General features: G+C 42.0%; 1 protein-coding gene across 4 annotated transcripts in view; it reads left to right on the forward strand.

Annotated features, from left to right (window-relative positions):
• The window catches only part of glra1 (glycine receptor, alpha 1), a 121,437-nt gene that overhangs the window by 15,926 nt on the left and 82,960 nt on the right, over window positions 1-22,551 (forward strand). For 2 of the 4 annotated variants that reach the window (XM_085286742.1, XM_085286750.1), the window contains exons 2-4: window positions 9,046-9,170; window positions 9,449-9,460; window positions 19,069-19,107. In XM_085286742.1, the coding sequence (XP_085142868.1) occupies window positions 9,046-9,170; window positions 9,449-9,460; window positions 19,069-19,107 (176 nt within the window). The remainder of the gene's footprint in view (window positions 1-9,045; window positions 9,171-9,448; window positions 9,461-19,068; window positions 19,108-22,551) is intronic. The other 2 variants (XM_085286726.1, XM_085286734.1) reach the window with 1 other exon arrangement.

Genomic DNA, 22,551 nt, shown 5'->3' on the forward strand with positions numbered 1-22,551 from the left:
AGATTCTCTGCAGATTTGTACTTTTCTTTGCTTTCCATGTCTCAAACATCAGATTCTGTCATGCGGCATGTTTGGACAAATATTTATTTTATAAGCTTGGTGTCTGTGTGAAGTTCTTCAACATGCGTGTCCGAGTGTTTCAGATGTGTCATTTCTGCTGTATGAGGCATAACCTTTAAAACTGACTTTTAAATGAGTGAAAATGTCTTCGTGTTATTGGTTATTGATGACTAACAGGCCTGCAGCACTTTTCCAAAGTCCGACGTATGCTGCAGGTGGCTCGTGAATCATGTGCCAATTCAGAAAGACAGCCATCCCTCTGCTCGCTATAATTGCCCTTAAAAAATGATCATTATTGTCTCTTTGATCTGATCTGATGTGTTTCTCATATATTTCTGTGCATCACATCCTTTCTCTTTTGAATTTCTTTATAAACCGGAGCTTCTGTCGGCATTTTTTCTCAAACGTGACATTTCGGCCATCTGAGACTTTCTTCTGATCAGACTGTAAGGTGTGACACATGTCGACTCTGTGCACTGGCATTTAAAAATTGCAGGCTGGCCAAATTCCAGGGTGTTCAACTAAAGGTCAAAATTCCAGACTTTGAAAGGCCACAGATGGCACAAAATCTTCATGTATCCTGTTCCTAACTGGCCCAAAGTAAGCCTCCATCAAGGTTTGCTCCCAGTGTAAAACTGTGCAGTCTGAATCACGAGGCAGCAGACCGAGTCAAAATCCCCCCACTCAGCCTGCAGGAGATGTCATTCAGTCCCTCCAACTGTAACCGCTGCCTCTGTGTGACTGATGTGTGTCCAGCTAAACCAGGGTGGACACACAGCTTACATAAACTGATGCAGGTTATGTGAGGAAAGGCCAAAAATAAGTTATTTTGTATGTCACGGTGATATTTCCCTTCCCCAGATCATCCTTTTTAATATTTAAATAAACATTCAACATCTTACAGGGAGAGATTTCACACCTTACAAGTCAACAAAATACCAAGAAAGACAGATAAACCTAAAGCTAACAGGCTAGCAGGCTAACACAGCAACATGTCAGGTTAATCAGAAGCCTGGACAAGACTCATAATGTGACGCTTACTTAAACCTTTCACTCTGATCATCATCAGTCATGATTCTTCTAATATAATTATCTGTGTTGTGATTTACGATCATTATAATGTCGTCAGCCTCGCCGTCATTTAACAGCAAAGCCCGTCAGAAAAGAAACACGGCCTCATCCTTCATGTATGGCAGTGTGGAAAATCATTAGGGCAAAGAAAACATCAGTGAGGGGACTTTCATACAGTGCCAACGTTTCACATCGCAATTTTTATTTTTTACAATTGTGTTTGATTCATAAACACTCAATTAATACATTTTTATATTCACGTTCCTATAATATTTCTTTTCATTCATTAATTTATTTGTTAACTTCCTGTTTGCATAAAATCACCTGATCACAGTCATGTGACCACTGTGATTCTCTTTAGCTCAGTCACTCTGCAGGTGCTAGCTCTTCAGTCTTTGTAAGTACACCTGTTCCGCCCTGCTTACAGCTCCCAGTCACCTGACACACAGAGGGTAGGAGCTTCTAACAGATAGTAGCAGAAAACTCTGCCTCCCCCTGATCTTCCTTTTAGCCATTCGATTAGCAATCAGCTCTTGAGTTTCACATCAGCAGAAACAGAGATGGTCTCTTTTGATCCTTCGTTGTAGGTGTTTAACTTTTTCCTCGGCTAACTCTGTGTGCAGTTTGGTTGTGGACATTAGTGTCCAGTGCTCAGGTCCACCTGCTGGGATGTGGTGGTCTGGCAGTTGAACGTGTGCAAAAACATGTTTGTGCAGTAAACCTGATCCAGAGAAAGAACAGTGACAGTGCTAAATCTGTAATCACGTCGGCTCAGCTGACCGCGTGGACACGCTGAATAACTGTTAGCAAAGGCATCATTAGTCTTCGGTTGGGGGGTTTCCCGTGTTTATGTGGTTAGGTTTCTTCATCACGGTGATTATCATTCATCAGGCCAACTTATTTCCATCCCTGTCATTAATACTCAGTTATGATCATTATAATGTCATTATCACTGTGAAGATTTATGATTATCAACAACACCGTGAACTACTGTCAGCAATTAACACCACAGACTGATGGAGACTGTGTGTGTGTGTGTGTCATGTGACTCTGCGAGCAGCTTGGCCGGTTACCCAACAGGACGGGATGACCTTAGTGGCTGGTAGCAGTGTAGATGGAGACAGTGTCCAAACTTTCCTTACTGGTCCTTGTCCTAAACACACAAACATTTACAACACAACCACACACTCACACACACTGCTCTCCTAACCCTAACCCCCCCCCGCCCGCATGATTTGTTTTCCAGTGTTTTCACTGAAGAGGGCATGCTGGTTTGTGTGTGTGTGTGTATATTTACTTCATCATCATGCTTGTGTACACATGAGACAAGAACTAGTGAGAGATTTGTCCCTTTCTGTTTTGTTTTCCAATCACGGCTCCATCATAATTCCCGTCTTCTCCAGGCGGACTGCGATTCTGATCAGCAGTTTCCTGATAAAGCGACAGCGCCGGCCGCATTACGTGTTTATGAATTGCTAATGCCACTATTTATCAAGCTGCGCGGCACAATTTACCATATTGGAAGTCATGGTTTGCAGTTTTACATTTAGAAGGTGAGCGTGATCGACTGTATCATCTGTCATTTTAATTTATGAGAGATTAATGCAGTGGCAGCGCACTCCTCCCACACACTCATCAGGAAGTTAAATAATCATCATTCTCACATTTACTGTTCAAACTGTAAGTTTGAAAACAGGAAAGTCACAACAGACCAGCTAATTTAATGACCCTTTGAACTCAGCTAACTCTGAAATGATAAGAAAACAGCCCAAAAAGTCCTGTTGCTGCTGCCCCACTTTGTCGTCTGGACTCGAGTATCTTAGGAAATAATTTTGTCTATATTCAATCATTGATATCCTGAGCTGGGATAAAGTCATGGTGGCTGAAAACGACCGCTGAATGTTTGAGTGCTGTAAAGTGGGAATGTTCCAGCACCAAAATGAATTATTCCTCAGAAGCAAAATCCATAACATCTACTCACTCTGAGAAGGTTTGGTCCGAGTCGATCCGTCATAAAACATGCATGTCATTAAAATTCCCATTAGGCCCTGATTTTATTTATGACCTGTGTTTAGGTTCAGACGTTCAAAGAGGAGTTCGGTCAGCTTGATCGGATACTTGAAATAAAAATAAAATTTAAAAGTCATTAACATTTATTTTTCAGGGACCGGGTACAAAAACAAAGATGAAACATTGCACCAGATTTAGCTACTAGCTAATGTTCATCCACAGTCCCTGAGTAGGTAAAAAATGTATTTTATTATTATTATTTATTTTATTTGTGTTTAGAGAGAAGTGAGATGATTGTAGTCTGACGCAAGCTCAGGAACCACAGTGACGTATAAATATGCTCCCCGTGCAACAGCATGAACCGTATTCACCGTTTTTAACTATTTATATAGTAACAGTTAAACTGTCTGAGTGTTTATTTATTTATTCATTAAAAATCAGGAATCTTTTTTTTTTTTTTGTAGCAATAATATGATCATTAGAGCGAGTCATGGACCGCTGCTGAACCTGGCCTTAAAACCAGGTTTATGTGCACACGTTGCTCTGATATGATGGATTAAATGAAGCTGAAGGACACTTTTCTACACTTTGAGTGAAAATTAAGAACATTTTAAGCAAAAAGACCAAATGAAGAAAATAATAAGATTAAAATGACAGAGATACACACAGGACCAAAGAGAAGCAAAACAATCCAGTTAGTCTATAAAAATAAAAACAAAGAATGAGTTGATGTACTGATAGAAAGAGAGAGAATACATAAATTAACAAGTAAAGATTATAAGAGGAACTATTTAATAAAACCTAACTAAGGCGTGACTCAGAGCTCTGCGGTGAGTCTTTGTAGAGCTATGATGTAACTACGACATCGTTGTTTAGTCTAGATAGAAGCGCCTTAGATGCGGGGACCTTTTCCCTCCTGGGCACTTGCTCTTTGTTCTGGGCATTCTTTCCGGGGGTCGGACATCTTTGTCCCTCACGTTTTTCCACTTCTTTGTACACTCTGATAGTTTCAGCAATCTCCCTACAGGAACTTTCTGACATGTTTCAGTCCTTACATTGATGCTATGATTATTGTTCCTTCTGTTGAAATGATGATGGCTATTCTCTTACTGATAAACTTAAAAACTGCAGGGAAAAGGTAGAAATGCACAGGACGAATCAACGGTGCTGAACAGACGTGCAGTCACATTTCCAGTGAGATGCACATCAGGTTGCGGGGTATGGTTTCAGAGGGGCTTGCAGTTATGGCGTAGATTTTAGTTTGAAAGCACAAAGCCCCGCGGTTCTGTGTCATGGTCCTGGGTCTTTTGACCCAGCGTTTTAAGTTTGAGTTTATTTTGTTCATTAGGTTATCTAAGTTCATTTGGTTATTAGACTCCTTGTGTTTTCTTCCCCTGTATTTAAGCTTCCCCTCACCCTTCGTGTTTCATGCTGCATGTCTTATGTTATCAAGTTTGTATTATCATGCCTAAGTGTTTCTAGTTCTTATTATTTCCCCCTCGTGTTTCCAACCATGTTAAATCTCCCCTGCTCTTCATGCGTTTCATGTCTGTGTCTTACGTTGTCAAGTTCTGGTTGTCGTGTCTAAGTCTGCATGTTTCCTGTTTTATTTTGAAAAGGGGTCTTGTGTTCTGTGCGCATGCGGTTAGTTTTACTCTTGCCTGTGCATCATTATGTCTATCCTAGTCAGCTGTTTCCTCATGTGTCTCCACTTCCCCTAATCACCTGCTGTGTATTTAAGTCCTCTATTTTCAGTGTGTGATTGTCAGGTCGTTCTGTCACAGTCTGGTGAGGGCAGACTGTATGAATTGAAAAAAGGACCCAAAATGCAGACTCCAAGGAACAGGGAACAAAACTTGAATGTTAACAAAAGGTGAGCCGTTTAATATGGCTGGTAGAAAGGGTACAAACAAAGGGCAAGGCAAACTGAAGCAAAATTAACACAAACCTAAACTGGGGAATCTAAACAAACAATAAGAAAAACCTAGACAAGAAACTTGGAAGCATGGCATGGACAACAGACGACCTGACAATCACACACTGAAAATAGAGGACTTAAATACACAGCAGGTGATTAGGGGAAGTGGAGACACATGAGGAAACAGCTGACTAGGATAGACATAATGATGCACAGGCAAGAGTAAAACTAACCGCATGAGCACAGAACACAAGACCCCTTTTCAAAATAAAACAGGAAACATGCAGACTTAGACACGACAACCAGAACTTGACAATGTAAGACACAGACATGAAACGCATGAAGAGCAGGGGAGATTTAACATGGTTGGAAACACGAGGGGGAAATAATAAGAACTAGAAACACTTAGGCATGATAATACAAACTTGATAACATAAGACATGCAGCATGAAACACGAAGGGTGAGGGGAAGCTTAAATACAGGGGAAGAAAACACAAGGAGTCTAATAACCAAATGAACTTAGATAACCTAATGAACAAAATAAACTCAAACTTAAAACGCTGGGTCAAAAGACCCAGGACCATGACATTCTGCACATCCTTTACTGTTGTCACCTTAATTTCAACTTCATAGTTTATATTTCTTTTGTGTATTATATCAGGGATATTTTTATATTCAAGCTATTTACTTTAACTGTAGTACTTTAACTTGTTTGCTTTTTTTGTCATGGAGCAACACTGACCACATAATTTCCTCTGGGATTAATAAAGTATTCTGATTATGACGTTCAGTAGTTAACCCCTTTACTGTCATGACAGGTGCTAGAAAAATGCTTACATGCTTTTATCTACTTTCTTAGGGACACTGACATGGAAGAAAGTGTATTTGTAGAATTTAATTAAACTAATTACACTTAAAAAAATCCAAAAAATATGAATGAGAATGAAGAACAGAAACTAATAGTTACCCAGTCCTCATTCAGTCCTCATTGCTGATTAATTCATCGACTCATTAGGACAAAGCTGGCACGGTGAAAGGTTTTCAGAGTTCTTCTCATGTCTTCCTGGATAACAAAGCTCATCGTGGAGCTGCGGTCAGATGAAGTGGGTCAGCTCAGCAGCGTATTTATAGCTAGGATCGCACTGCTGTCCGTGCTGTCTCTGGACCCAGCAGGAAATGATGCAATGAAATACAAACTGTACTACAAGTGGCCACTAATGCACCTCCACTGTCGGGCCACGGGTCAGTTCAGAGTCACTGTCAGTTCGCTTTCTATCCAACTGAAGCAGCCAAGCATTTAATTCCAAATTCAGAGGCGTGCATTACCACAGGGTTCAAACAGGCTGTGGCACAGGAACTAAAAGCCACATCAATAACTAATAATCAGCTCGGAGTCACGACAGCTGGAACAGCTGCAGAAGCTTGCATTTGGTGCTCAGATCTGAAATATCCAAAGTTTTGGAGATATGTTGTTTTATAAAGTAAGGATGTTTGGGAAGGCTTCAACAGTGGGAAACAGATTTTTCCTCATCCTAATAGATTCCAAAAATCTATTAGGATGTAATTGTGATTTTTTTACATGTACGAGTTTCAGATAGTCCTATTCTAAATACAGATTTTTTTTTCCAGGTGAGAAGCTCATTACCTTACACTATAAATTACCCTGAGACAACTGTTCTGTTGGTTTGATGCCATATAAATTGAAGTGAGATTTTGCAGACTGACTCACGATGGTCTGTGCCTCTCAGTTCATCCTCTGCCTCCCTTTAAATCCAGCTTTCCTCTGATTGGCCTCCTCTTGCAAACAGAGGTTTGAACAGCAGTGTGTTCACAGAACTTTGTGTCTGATAATCATATGAAGAGATTTTACTGCAGCCTGTAGCTTTTTGTACCAGTGCCTGAGGCAACTGTTTTTTTATTTTTTTATTTGATGCTATATAGATAAAATTGAATTGAACTGAACTTGTACAGACGCTGACCTCATCATTAGAAATTTCCTCACTACCATTATGAGAGAACTAATATGACAGAAAATAACAGAAAGCGTAATAGGCCCCTTGTTGTTTAGCTTTAAGCTCTGAGTTAGGAATGCTCCCCTGCAGTAAAATGCTGAGTATATTTTCAGGCCTCGCAGTGGGAAGTTTAATGACTTGGACTTTTTGCCACATTTGTAGGTAACGAACACAGCTCATCTTCATTTCAATAAATGCAGGAGCGTTTATGTCCCAAGCTGCACTGACATTTACTATATCTGTCAAGACCAATATTTTCAGCTGGGTCACCACAGTGATCCTCATGGCAACAGGAGAGCCGCTTGGTGCCTGTTTGTCTTTCTTTGATGTGCCGTAGCTGTTCGCTTTGGTTTTTAGCGCAGTCCATCATCGTCTGTGTGTTCAGCGTTATTGACTGTTTGCTCTGGACTCGTTGTATGTCTGTGGGCTCAAGGCTGTGCTGGGGATTTGGCATTATGCAGAGAGCATCTAATGAGCATGATGAGCTTAATAAGGTAAAGAACTGAACTGCAAAATCAATGGGAGCTGGTTAAGTGAATCACAGCATTTGAGTAACAACTTCATGAAAAGAATAAGCATGTTTCTTGTAGCCAGGCGTTAAAGTCACAGACTGTAAAGTTTTAATTAGTCAGTTTTTAATTAAAATAGATAAAACGAAATGAAATCAAATGAGGATAAATTTAATTTGATTTGAATCTGTGGTGTGGACGGGAGCTGCTTTATGCCAGCAGGGATAACCTCCAGAGGACCAAAGGTGATTTTTAAGATATTTGATTTAATCATTTATTAGTGTGAACTACCTCTTTGTTAAAATGAACAACGACAACAAAGAATCTGCCTGTCAGCTTTTTCTCACACGGGTACATTGTTTTTATAGATTAGAATCACAAATGAACGTGTTTTGTTACCAAATTTGTTTAAACTAGAGTAAAAGATGTGCTCTCAGGCCATCAACAGCTCAGACTTACATGTGAGTACGTACGCTGTGGCTTTACGTACACTTCAGCCATGCTCTGGTTCTTTCGTCAGATTTCCTTGTAACACATGACAGCCTGTGTTCATGACCCGTGATGGCTGCTTTTCATCTGTGTTTGAGAAACATCATGTTTGGGTGAAAGTGCACCAACCTGTGATTTTAGCTCTGTAATTCTTTTATGGTGATGTGGTCATTGAAATGAGGAAATGAGGTTCACTTAAAGTCTATTGAGCTTGGAAAGAAAAGCGTCCGGACTACTGTAAATTTCTTGAAGACATTTCATCTGAGAAGCTTCTTCAGTTGTTAGAGCAACTGGTGGAGAATCCCAGATTTTAAGCATTTTGGATGGAGAAGACAGATGGTTTGAAAGAGGAGTGAAAGAAGCCATTTATCTCCACTGTGAATGACCATCATTGAACAGAGGGCTTATGACACTGACTCTCTGCCATTTATAATCCAGTTTTGAGATCTCTTCCCAGATGCCTTAATGCCCACTCACACCCTGGGGCATTTGACCTCTGTAAATTACATGATAGGGTGGGACTAGGCTTCACTATGGATTCACCCGTAACTTGGTTGATTGTGACCTACACCCGTTTTCACACCTTGGCTCATGTAGAGGTAGAGGATCAATCCATGACCCTCTTGGGGGGGACATTCCCATAGGGCTTAAAATCTGGGACTCTCCACCATTTGCTCTTGGAACTGAAGGAGCTTCTCAGATGAAATGTCTTCAAGCAACTTAAAGAAGTCCAGATGCCTTACTTTCCAAGCTCCTTAGACTACGATGACCTGGATGACTAAGAACCTTCACAGACATGTCTGCCAGTAAAAGGTTTGAATGGCGGGGTTTATGTAATCTTTGGGGTTAATCAGGTCTTTTTTGGATCATTTACATGAAACGTAATTGTTTGTTTGTAACACTGCCAGGCTGCATAAATCTGTTGGGATCCACCATTCCTCTCTTGCTGACCATGTCTACCTTTCTCTCTTCTAGCTTGGCAGCATCCAAAGAAGCTGCAGCGAGGAAAGCTGCCTCCCCGATGCCACCGTCCGAATTTCTGGACAAGCTCATGGGCAAGGTTTCGGGGTACGATGCCAGAATCCGACCAAATTTTAAAGGTAGGCGTTGCCACCAAGACTCAGTCGGATAAAACAGGAATGTAGCCAAACGTACCCTGAAAAGACCTGCGCTGTGTCTGCATTTTATTACCTTCTCTAAATGCCTGTTTAGCCAAGAATGTCACCAAAGATAAGGTTTGTATTTATTAGCTTAACTGAAAAAAGGAAAATAACATGTTTAGACATCGATGTTGCTGAAACTTTGTTGCTGTATATTTAATCACTTCAATGTTTTTGTCTGTTCTCAATTTGTCGATCTCTGTATTTGCCCTTTGCAGTGTGGAACAAAGGTAATTCTTCCCACGGCTCAGTTTAGGTGTCAGACCCCAAACTCCCTCCCCCCACCTTTTTTTCCCCTAACACAAGTCCAGCCTTGCACTTTTACCCACAATCATATGGTAAGATGACAAAATCCCCAGTAAGGACTAAGCTAGTTGGCTACATTCCTTGGTATCCACACAGTATCCTGAGTGCTTGTTTTGGTGGTCAAGGTAATGTGCCTCTCTCCCATGAGTGTGCTGCTGACCATGATTTCATGATGATGATGATGACGATATAGTTTTAAGTGACCTCCCTGAATGGAAGCCCCCATAAAGACACATGTCAGAGGTTTCTGCTTTAAACTTCTTGCATTAGGAACACAGACTGGACATGAGAGAACTGGGGCAGCCCTCCGTATCCACCAAAGTCTATGACTAATGCAATGGGTTAAAAATACATTTACAGCATCTTTAAGCATCTGAACAGACAGACAAACTGATTTCCCCTCGTGCTTTTCTGACATTTAAGCCTTGCTGCATGTTTAAAACTGCCAGAACTGAGATTTTATAAAGTGGATGTGAGAAATTTCTAATGTCTTCCGTTAGGTTTGTTGGGTCATGTGTACAAAATATTGGTACCCCGGTGATATTCCAGCTTTTATCAACACGTCTTCCTTAAGTATTAACCTTTAATCACCTGTTACAACATGTGCCTTACTTGTTTTTTTTATATACGGCTGCCAAAGCATTGCTATCCTTGGCACCTTGCAGTCCAGACAGTAAATCTTGTCCTACTGTCGTCACTTAAAGGATGAAGATTGGTTCAAATGTTAGTGAGAGGTACGCTCAGTTCCCCTCCAAGTCTGATCAGAAGCAGATCAGTGGGATGTGTAAGGAGTTTGAGTCTTACCTGGCAGCAGTTTGGTCTGCAGGTTTAACATGAACCTCAAAAGCACACGGGAACCCATCACCCAGTCACCGCACGTTTTAGGCGCTGTCCAAGTTTTAGTGAAAAGTGAACCTTTTCAGGTTATTATCAAGATTTGCCAAACCATTAATTAATAATTATAAATATCTAAATGGCCGTTACACTTGGCTCAATTTGATCTGATCTGTTTCATGTAAAATGGTTGTGATCAGATCAGTGTGTGTGTGTGTGTGTGTGTGTGTGTGTGTGTGTGTGTGTGTGTGCGTGTGTGTGTGTATACAGAGCTTCACAAATGTATGAGACCATCTGTCAAATATTTTAGAAATGTAAAATAAAAATAACTAAAACTCATTTTTACTGTTCATCGATGCAAAATAATAATGTGCTTCACTGCTTTTTCATAAAACTGTAAACTTTAAAATTCATGGATAAGATATTACATGATTATATTTTTAATTAAAGAGCATTCTGCTGGATTAACGAGAAACATTAAAAAACAGGAAGCTCTCAGAGAGCTTCCCCTCTGAGGCGGCTCTCATTTTTTTCTTTCTTCTTTTTAAACATACTTTAATAAACCCACTGAAACACATTTTAATGTACCCTACTAAAATATTTGTATATTTTTTTATTTATATGAATATAGTACATGTGTAGTATTTATTTCATGATTTATTCATATTTTAAATGTTTTGTAATAAACACCAAGTGTATTTTGGTTTATAATAAAAATATATTAATAAGATAAAGCATCGTCCTAGTATAGGAATTGTGGTTATGACCTGTTAGATGAAAAATATACATAAAAAATACCTAATAAAACAAACGTTTCCAACACAAACAAGATCGACATTGAAAAGATGGGAGTAAGAAACATAGTTTTAAATATCTCCATAAATCATTATTATAACTTTGACCTTCACATCAGTTTGTTGACCTTGAAGGAGAGGTCAGAGGTCAAATGTGACGTGACGTCTTAAACCTTTAGATGTTAAGATGAGAATATTTTAAGTTATTGGACTTTTTGTTAGTTTCCCACCAATAAATCATGAAGCTGACCTTGAAAATGTGTTTTTTAACATGAGACTTTATCCGAATTCATTCTAGACAGAAACACAAAAACGCTGCGACACACAGAACCTGCCTGGTCCATTCAGGTCAGCCGTGGCATAAACCACTAATTTGTTGGTGGTCTAATATATTTGTTAAGCACTCTGCTTGTGTGTGTGTGTGTAATATAGTAAGTGGCATGTTACCTGCTGGGGTAGAAAGAAGGTTCGCCTTCGTCTTTTCAATAACCTGAAAAGATTTCTGCCGTTCACTTCTCACCCAGATGTTTTCTGGGATCTCTGGCGGTGATCAAACCTGGAGGGATGACGTACATTACCTAACGCTGCCTGCGTCAGGTCAGCATGCGATGCTATTTGTCTGCTGCTCTGCATCTGCCCGTCGTCTCTAAATCAAAAACAGGTGAAATTTAAAGGTGTTGCTAATATTTTGTACACTGAGCACACAGGTACACAGAATGTGCACAAGTGAATCACAGCTTTGTTTCTGAATGCTGCCATGGAGCTTCTCTCTTCTTCTGTTTTTTCTTTGCTGAGCCCATAATGGTACAACCCATTATATGGTGAGCAGGATATCTCGGTTCACGCAGGACAGGGTTGAGAGGAGCGGAGGGTTTTCGCTGTGACTAAGTGCGCATTATTAAACCTGCCTTGGCTACAGAATGGCCGACCTGCCGAGGGTTTGCTCAGGTGTTTGTCGCGAGCCGATTTTGGAGATCATTTCTGTTTTTTTAATTTGATTTCTCCTCAGCTCTGCTCAGCAACACTCCCGCGCGATTTACTGAAGCTAGCACTGCACTGACCTTTACAAATCAGGATTTAAACAGGCATGTGTGGCAGTTATTTGAATTTATAGCTTTAATCTTTTTTTCCTTCTTCTAATGCGATGTAATAAAATTTTTTAATGCAGATGAAATTACTCTCCGGCGCTGTGCCGCACACGCACAGAATAATAAGAGTCCCAATGTCCCCTGTAACACAGACACATTTATTTAAATGAGCTCAGATGTCAGATACTTTCTGTTTTGGGGTAAATTTGTAACGAACGCAGATCTGTAATGAAGATACGTATGGACGAGGAGGAGGAGCCCATCTTTTATATAATGTGCTCAGCTAATTGTGTCAGGGGCCATCGTTAGCAGACAGCCCGACATGAACTTCCAGATTCTGTCATGGTTGTCAGGTCGACAGAGTAACACAGCGTGATCTCTCCGACTTGCTCATTCATGCAGTCTTTTGTGTGTAAGTGTGTGTGTTTGTGTGCGTCCCCTACCAGCCGACTACACCCCTGCATTAATCACACCCATGAAATAAACAGCTTGACAGCTCGGCGGCCTCGTAAACTCGGGGGGAAAGAAACAACAACAAAAAAAATGTACTTGCACAGTAGGGGAGTCAGGCAGGGAGCAAAAAAAGGAAGAACTAGAATAGCATGGGGGTATTATAATAAAAATAATCATCACCATAACATGCTAAGTGGGAACACTTTAATAAGTGACGTGTCTGTAATGATGTGGCATTCAGCACACGGATCGCTTGAACGTGTTTCCTTAGAAGCTTTTTAAGGAAGGGATCCTTCAACTAGCATGCTTGTCAGCTGCTGTAGTGGAAACGTCACCGTCACCTGTGCACATTCTCCAACACGGTGAAGACACCCTGATAACTGTGTATTACCCTGAGAACACACTGGGCGCGTCACACAGTTTCATTTTGTCTTTTGCACAATTTCCAATTTAGACTAGAACAAAGTTGTTGTTTTTTTTAACTAAAACCAGCAGAAGTGAACACATGCAGAGCCGCACAGCTACGAAACAAGCTGCCCGAGGAAGTCGGGTCAGTGCCTGGGGCAACTATGGCTCAGGAAGCAGAGTGGGGTGGCCACCATTTGAAAGGTCAGTGGTTCAAACCCCGGGACCATCCAGGTGACATCAGGTGAACCCCCAAACTGGCCCTGAAGCATCCATCAGAGCGAGAGTGAGAAGGATTTGTGTGGTGCAGGATGGATGGATGAGCCTTGTAGTGTGAAGCACTTGGAGTGGAAACACACTAGATTTAGCTTCACTGTTGTATTATTTATATGAATCCATTTTGGTGTCTTTTTTTAATATTGACCTGCTTTTCAAATATCTTTTTGTTTCTTGTTGTGTACCACCGTTATTTTACTGGATGGAACGCCTCCCACGTGCTGTTTGAGATATTCTGTCTACAGTAAAACTGATATCTATTTTATGATGGGGAACATAGCAAATGTAAATCTAAATTCACAACAAACTGAGTGTATTGTACTCTGGATGGCGTTACCTTAGTCTCCAGTAACACTGTGAGGAACCCCAGGATATGTCCTTCAGTGCACATATTAAACAAATATGTAGGACTGGTTTCTTCCATTTGTGCAATATCTCTAAAATGAGAAACATCCTGTCTCAGAGTGACGCTGAAAAACTAGTTCATGCATTTATTACTTCCAGGCTGGACTACTGTAATTTCTTAGTATTTACAGGGATTAAAAAAAGAGAGATTTATCTTCCCTTCGTTGACCTTGCTGATCTTGGTTGTTTCCAGAAATACATTTAAATTCCTTCTCACGTGCAAAGTCCTGAAAGCATCATATCCCCTCCTAGTACACTATCACCCCATTAGTGCACTTCACTCTCACACTTCAGGCTTACTTGTTGTTCCTAGAGTATTTAAAAGTAGAACGGGAGGGAGAGCCTTCAGTTTTCAGGCCCCAGGAACCAGCTTCCAGTTTGGATTCAGGAGACAGACACTATCTCTACTTTAAAGATTAGGCTTCAAACCTTCTTTTTTGCTAATGCACATAGTTAGGGCTGGATCAGGTGACCCTCAATCCTCCCTTAGTTATGCTGCAAAAGGCGTAGGCTGCTGGGGAATTCCCATGATGCACTGGGTGTTTCTTCTTCATTCACCACTGCTGCATGTCATAAATAGTTTCTTTCTTGTTTTTTTGTTTGTGAGCTCCCCGTGCTCCTCTTTTTCCCTCCTACACATCATACATGCTCATCCAATTAGCACCAGCCCTGCTAATTTTGCCACAGTAGATGGAGGGCGGGAGGGGACAGGATGGGGAAGTGATGAGATCTGCCCCAGGCTATGACTATGGCAGCACGAGAAGAAATCCCAGTGATCCGGTGCAGGGGTCCAGTGTATGATTTAGTTTAGTTCGTCTGCTGGAGAGAGGAGAGCAAGCACTCGTGACACATTCAGGACGAGCTGTTTATAATCCATGACTTCATCCTACGTTCATTTCTCTTTTCCTGCTTTCTCAGTTTTTACAGTGTTTCATCCAAACCTCACATCTGTCTTTGCCTTTTCGTTATTTCTGTCTGCTGCTTATAGCTGCGTTCTTAATTTTTGCTTCCTTATTAGTTTCCTTGCTCATCACACATCATTTGGTCTTATTTATTTCTGCATAGTGATCAGATCTTTTATTTTATTCTCTTATATTTTAATCTTCATTTTTCTTCCCTCTTCCTTTTATTTTCCTCATCTCTTCCTGCATATCCATTTTCCTTATCGGTGGTTGAAAGACAAGTTCATTATTAAAGAAATTGTCCCCTATTTATCTGTTTAGCCCTCCTTTATTTTAGCATCTGTCTCTTGAAACATTTGGTCAGGTGAGCAGGTAGCAGGTGAGGTCATGCAGGAGGTTTTTTTACTTCCTCAGACAGCAGCACCGAGTCCTTCTGATGCACTACTCCGGTAATGAATGGCCACACAGCGCTGTGGAGATAAAGGAGTGTGTATGAGAGGGAGAGATGGGGGGTTAGCGAGGGAACCAATGAGGGAGAGGAGGGTTTGTGTAATTCTTCTTGTGTCCAAGTGTGTGTCTTCGTGCACGCTTGATGAATGGTGCCGACTACAACTGTGACTCTCCTCTCCCTCTCCGCCATAACCTTGTCCTTCCTCATCACTCAAGCCGAGCAGCAGCAAGGCCAATGACTCGGACCAAGCTCCTGGTTTCAGGCTCGACCTGAACAGGCCACTGGCGAACCAAACTCCCCACCCTCCGACTCCCCCGTGTTTGCAAGGCAGGGCTTTTTGCCTGAGAAGACACTGAGTGTGTCACCAGCTTTAAAATCTGTGCTTCAGCAGGTTTTCATCTTCTGCACTCTTGAGCGGCCCCGTTGTTGCTTCATAGCTCGTGTTTGCTCCTTGAAACAGTCCTTTTATTTTGTTTGGCAAAGCTCCCTCCTCCTGATATCAAAGACCTCTCACTGAAAAATCATCACTGCGTCACTTTGCTTCGGTGGACCTGAGTAAATATGCACAGGGGACGAGAGATTCTTTTCCTTCTCCTCCTCACTTTGTCCTTGCACAGCTGGAGGAGCTGTTGCTGCACAAAGCTACACAACTCTTTGCTTCTCTTGTGTTGTGCGACTCCCTCCTCCTCCTTCTCTCCTTGCTGGAGTTGAACGTGCCGAGGCGGGACTTTAGTTATTAGCTGTCGGAGCTTGACGTTCATTTGGTGTTATCAGCACTTGTTTAATGGCTACTTAATGGGATTAATGGGCATAAGGTAATGAGCGTAGGATGGAGGAATGGCTGCGGGTGGAGGGTGGGGGGGGGAATGGATGGGAGAGCAAGTGGGGGGAGAGAAAGACAAAGTGAAAGACACAAGTTGGAGGGATTTGCCCACGATGGGAGATTAGGAAGAAGTGCAGGTGGCAGAAGTGAAATGCAGGGTGTCGCACTGCACACAGAACAGATTTGTGCTCGCTTAGAGCTGGAACTCTGATGCTAACACAGTTCCCAGTGGACCCAGTGTTCCTCAGTTATGTATTACACTTGCAGCAGTCTTGAATAAGCAGCTCTGGGATGCAAACTACAATATCTACACCCTCCTCTTTTTTTCTCAACTCTACAAGGATGCAAGCGCTGAAATCTGCTCGGGTGAGTGGGCATTCTCGCCCAGAGGAAGGTCTTGTGGCTCTCTTAGTATTCAAGGTAACGGCCCTCTCCTTTCCAAGCCAGGAAATTTGGATGAGGGATATATTGCAAGGAGAGAGGAACTTTAATGTCGTCACAGAGGTGACTCTCCCCAGAGTTATGACAAAAATATTGATCACAGTTGAGCGTCTAGCAGGAGGAGGCAGAACGGCAAGGGCAGCAAAGAGAGGAATATTGAATAGGATGGTGAGGGCACCAAAACGGACGAGAGGAGTCTAAGAGGTGGAGGAAAGAGGCGAATGAGAGTGGTCGGATTAATTTCTGCAGTCAAAAGTTTAAATCTGTTCATTATCGTGAGCCGAACAGGAAATGATCAAGCTGGCAATTAGAGCACTGTCAAATGAACCATGTTGTCGAAATGAATGAATTCCTCTCCTCTTCTGTTTGCTTTAAATAGCTCACATTATTATTGTTTCCTTTTGATCCTAGCAAAAACCTTCTTTAGCTTTAGGCTGCACACAGCCACTCTGAGATGTGTAAAAGGAGTCGATGGGTACATTACTCTGTCTTCCTCCCTCTGCAGTCCACCGGTCCGTGGCTAATAAGTTTATAAGGAGGGGAATACTGCCTTATAAAGGGCCATTCGGTCCTCCTGCGCCGTCGCACCTCTAATTACTAGCCAGAGGAAAAAAGGTTTAAGCCCACCAAATCCATTTAAATAGCCTGATGGAGAGGTTGGCGTGTAATTGTTCACTTCCCCCACACAATCAGGCCACGGGCTGCTGTTCTCGGGCTTTACGTGGCAGATGCGTCCAACATTCGGCTGATGGAGGGACCCTGGGGTATAAGTAGAGAGAAAAGCATTCGGGGAAAACCCTGTATTTGTCTGACAAAGCATCTTTGCTTCAAACGCAGAGGCGAGCTTTTTTCTTTTCCTCTGGTTTCATTTCTGTACCTTTGCTGCAAAGCCAGGAGAGTTGATTGTGCACAGTGCTAGTAATTAGCTTGCGTTACGAGATCCCCTCTGCTGGCAAAGCAAAAGTCCAAAAAACCAAAGCTGCTGTGGTATTAATGCCAGGATCAGGTGATGTTCGACGGGCCGCCTGGCCGCGAGGCTAAGCCCAGGCTTAGTCCTGACACGGAGAGACTGTCGTGCACAGAGGAGGGAGGAAAAATTGCCTTTGGTGGATTCGGGCAGATTATAGAGTTTAAGTCACCTGTCTACAACAGTTCATGGTCACGACGAATACTTTCCATCTATCTTAGAAGCCGTTTCCCTTTTTTTTCAGGCTGACAGTGACAGATTACAATATCGCTTGCAGACTTCTACTGGGTGTAGTTCCCATCCTTCACATTGGCAGTTGTCAAGTACAGCAAAGCAGGATGTGCCCGGTTTTCTCAGTTCAGTGCAGTTCGAAGACAAAATAGGACATCGATCAACAAACATGAGTTACGAAAGGAAGACAGTCTCCTCGGCGTGTATCGATAGGACGCATTGTTGGCCTCTGTTCATAATTCTGAGTAACTGGAAGAGAAAATTTTAATAGCTTGAAATGAAATGTGTTTGCTGTTGAGTGCATGAGAACCGTTTAATACCTGAAGGTCGACTCTGACGTTATGTCTGATTTGGAAGTCTTTGATTTGCAGAAAATTAGACGGCTTGGTGTTAAATCACAGTTTAGCCGGCAGCTGTGAGCATGTGCTGATGAAGAAAATCTCTACTTTGTTTCCTTTCTTAAACTTTTTTAGACCAATCCGATGAGCCACTGACGTTCAGTGGCACATCGGGCTAAGTCTTTATCTTTCCAAGGGCGAATGGGGGAAAGATCTCGGAGCAATGAATCGTTCGGCTTTAATTTCTGATTCCTTGACATTAGCGGGTTGGCATTTTTCCACTATCAATCAGCCTTGTGCAGACTAAAAGTTCTCTTTCTCAGCTACGATATAATGTGGCCCGTTTGTGAGAGGCTGTTACTTTCTTGGGGGGTTGAAGTAGGACCTTTTGTCATCCAGATGGGCTCCATTTCAGCCAAATGACTTCATATTAATAGGAAGAATTGGAATTACATCTAAGATTGGTGATCATTTATCCATTCCTTTAGGGTTAGTGCCATTTCTGTTGCCAGTCGAAATATCGATGGGGACGGAGAATCGGCTGCTTTGTTTCATTCGAGTTGTTGTGAAATGTGTAAGTCACCGTCTACCTGTTGCCCAAAATTACCGAGGTCAAAACCGTCAAGATAAGGGAAAAATCTAAATGAAGCCAGTTTGACATGTAGTCTTTGCACCTCCCCGCCCTCCTCCTCTTCCTCCTCTTTCTCTCTGGCCTCTTGCATCTCCTGTAGTGCATTTTGCTAGTTTTACTTCAGCTCCTCTTGACAGAACTGCATTGCAACTCTCCTCCTCTTCATCTCAGCGCATCGCCTCTCCTGTCCTGCCCGCTGCAGTATGGCAGTAGATTGTTTCTCTACAGTCTCATGCATCCCTCCTTCCTGCTATTGCCTTCACAGTATGTTGCCCCCCTCCTCCCGCCCCTCCCCAAGTCTCCCCCGCTGCCACACACTCACCCCGGCCGAGTGTTGGCAGAGTGTTGCGACACCATAGATAATCGAGCCTTGCTGTCTTGTTCGCTCCTTGATAGACAACGCGGTTGTTTTCCTTAACGAGGACAAACAACGTGTAGTTGGTAACGTGTTGTTAGTATATGCTGTGTTTAATTCTCATCTTTTTTTTATTAGACCCCAAAGGCTCCAAAAATGAAGCTACTCACAAGAAAGGTACTTTCCCTTTTCCTGTTTCTTTTTCCCTTTTTTCTACTTTCTACTTCTGCTCTTCCCTCACCAACGTTTGTGATCATTTGTCTTTAATGCAACGACGAGGCATTTTCCAGATGTTGACACCATTAGGAACATGAGGGAAATGCTTTTTGGTTAAACTGTGGAGATGTTTTGCTGGAGGTTTTATCAGAAAATGTCTAGAAATAACTAAGAAAACTGCATTTCAGTATATTTAAAATATTTTAGGCGTGCACTTTTGACCTGACAGATGTTTTTCCTTTAGTGTCAGCCATGATTGTTTGCAGACGGTTGTGTCTGGCAATAGAAAACCTTTTTTTCCTCCCTGACACAGACAAATGTAGACACTTTGGTGATCACACCAGCAAACCTGTCCTTCTCCTAGTGTTTGGCTTTAAGTAAACTGCATTCATCACAGCACTATAAGAACAGTTTGTACTAAATGACAAAGACATGGAGCCACTCAAAAAATGGACTTTGTCTGAGACAGGAAAACTGCCAGTTTTTAATATTATGTGAGCTTTCAACCTTGTGTTTTCATATCAGTGAACTTGATGTTCTGGTTCATTCAGAGATACAAAACCAGCATTAAAATTTCACACAGAACATTTTTAAAGTGTTTTTCCAAACTCAGCTATAAGAATGATTTATTTTTGTCATCCTTGTGACTCATTTAATGGCACATGTAGTGGTGTGTAGCACTGTTGTATTCTACCCGCCATCCTTATGTAATGCAGGAATGTGCAGTACTGCACAGCAGCCTGTGTCCTGGTAATTTTCTGCCATTATGTTGTTTTTACAGAGGTTTATGTAAATTGTAAAATTCATTATCAGAAAAACAGTTCCTTCATTTTACAGATTTTTTATTGTGTACCTTTAGTGTGCAGGAAATAAAAAGTAAAATGAAGTCTAGAGTAGAGCACGGACTACAACAGCTTTGTAACCTTTCTCCCCGTTTGCCCTGCGTTAAAGGATCGCTCTCATCTCATTTGTCCTCCTAGCTGAAGATGCTAATTCTGGTAGCACAGCAGGCCCTTTAACACAGTGGCTCCTGTCAGTTGTAACTAATATCTGCGTGGCCCTAATTTGCATGCACAGACTCTAAGCGGTGACAGAGAGCCCCATACACAATCCGCTCACAGGGTCCGTCCTACAAATTACTGCTGCAGGACTTTCCAGACAATTACAGTTGGCGATGGAGCAAACAGCAGAGGTTACGCACTGGGTAATCTTATTTCTCGATGCTGCCAGACGGAGTCTGCAGAGTGCAGCGCAGGTTAAAGAAACGTCATTATTTTCAGTTGGATATTCCTGATCGCTATAGCAACAAGACCGAGGAAATAAGGCCGAGGTACTATTCCTCCAAAAAGTTAACCGGCCATCTAACGATGAGCGCGGCAAAAAACGACCTCGGCAGTGGACAGTAGATGCGATCCTCTTGCGTCTGATTTCTCTGGGTGAATAACGCCATTGAGAGAGACGCCGTTTGCAGACTAAAGACCCCAATTACCTCCTCCCAGTACTGTCAGCGTCACAGGAGACAGCGTTTATATTAGCAGGCAGCAGCCTGTCTGCCTCCGGGCTGCTGAGATGCATAACTTACACTCTGGCTTGGTGCTAAAAATAAATAAAATGAATATATAAAAGTGCAGAGCTGATAAGAAATCATTTCTCTTTTTATTGTTCAAATAGCAGGAGAAAAATTCCAGTTCACAGACGTGCTGGACAGGAAATCAAAGAATGTAGGTTGGACGTTAACGTGGGTCCGAGCTGCAGTCATATATTAATGTCTTATTCATGCTGCAGATGCTTCGTTTGTAATTTTTGTGAGTCAGCCATGAGCTGCTTGCCCACTTCAGTCTCTAGATGATGGGATTTCCCCCTTTTTGGACCCACAGACCCTCCTCCACCTGTAGGTTATCCTTCATTTTAATCGCTAATCAACATAAAGCACGGTCATGTAGCAGACCTACAGCAGTGCTGTGAAGACATGTCGTGCATTTTTGCTACAAAGGCGTATGTAGCGGTGATATTTTTGGCTGCAGACAGAATTGGTGGAAATGTCAGTTTTAGAAGAAAAATGATTAATGTCAAAGCGAGAGGGGAATATTAGAAGAAGAAAGGGATAGGATTGGAAGAATATGTCAGAGAAAAAATTAAATTATTTAGAAAGAGACACAAAATAATAAGTAGTAAAATAATATGATAGTAGGAGTGGACAGACTAAATGAAAGGAGAGCAAAGAGGAGGGAAGGAAAGGATGATTAGAGGAAGAGACAAGAATGCTATAGAAGAGACAGCAAAGAAGGAAGTCTGTGTACAAGGTGATGACGGCAGAGGAAAGAAGGAGTCTAACAAAGCCGAGCACATGGAGGAGATGGAGGCGGAGGGGAAGACTAGAGACCAGATAGGATGGAGAAAGAGGAGGAAGATGGCGGGTGGTGAGGTTTTACTTCCAGCGTGTTCAGCAGAATCCAGTCAGCAGGTCGGGGCTCGTGCCTCTCCATGGCCACCATCAGATTGGAGGCTCTGCTCTGCTCCTTCTGTTGTGGGATGTTGAGCACATATTTCACAGGAGCCACCTCCTTGCAGATACTTTATGCAGATTACTGTTAGGCCAGGTTCTGGGCTCTCCGTCCTCCCACAGATTCAGTCCGTCTCCGCAGATTTACGTCCATGCGAGGACGGCTCGTAATATGATTGCACAGTGCTTCAGAGAGGTGACACTTTAATGTGACGACTGCAGGTCGGAGCATATTGCGGTTATTTAACTTTTTTATTGAGGGCAAAAAATTGCTGCTATGTAGATTTATGCTTATCCGAGTGGCCTGTCTTATGAAGAACACCTTTCTAATGTGATTGCACAGTGCTGCAGAAAGCCAACGCTGCAGAATGATTACTGCAGGCTGGAGCACAGCACATCGTTTTACTGAACGTAAAGCTGAATATCCCCCTACACACAGTCGTTCCCATTCATGTGGCCTATTTTAAATAGTATGGCATCACTGCACTGTGGTTTACAAAGAACATTTTAACTGCAGGGCTTTCCAAAACCACACGAATCACGAGTGCTTTGATCAAAATGACTAAAGATTCGTTTCACGGTTACAAAAGTTTTCTTTACGAGTCAGAAATTCTTTTAATGCTTTAAATCCATGTTAACTTTCTGAAGAACAACATACAGACATGTATATTTGTGTGAAGCACTGAAAGTCTTATAAAGCAGACTATTGAAGTGTTGTATGATTTATTATCCCCATGTGAGGAAACAAAGAAGAACTTTGGCGTCTCCTTCTGTGGCCAAAGCAGCTCGTTTAATCTCTATTTAATATATTACCAGCTCCTGTGTTTGGTGTTCTGGGGTCATTTGAATGAAAGTAATTTCAGACTTTGCAGGAATTTAGAGTAACTTATTCACGCTGCCCA

The sequence above is a fragment of the Mchenga conophoros genome, linkage group LG2 (genome assembly GCF_057382185.1).
Source record: "Mchenga conophoros isolate Kocher_MC1m ecotype Shallow Benthic linkage group LG2, M_conophoros_male_GT1.1, whole genome shotgun sequence".
NCBI lineage: Eukaryota > Metazoa > Chordata > Actinopteri > Cichliformes > Cichlidae > Mchenga > Mchenga conophoros.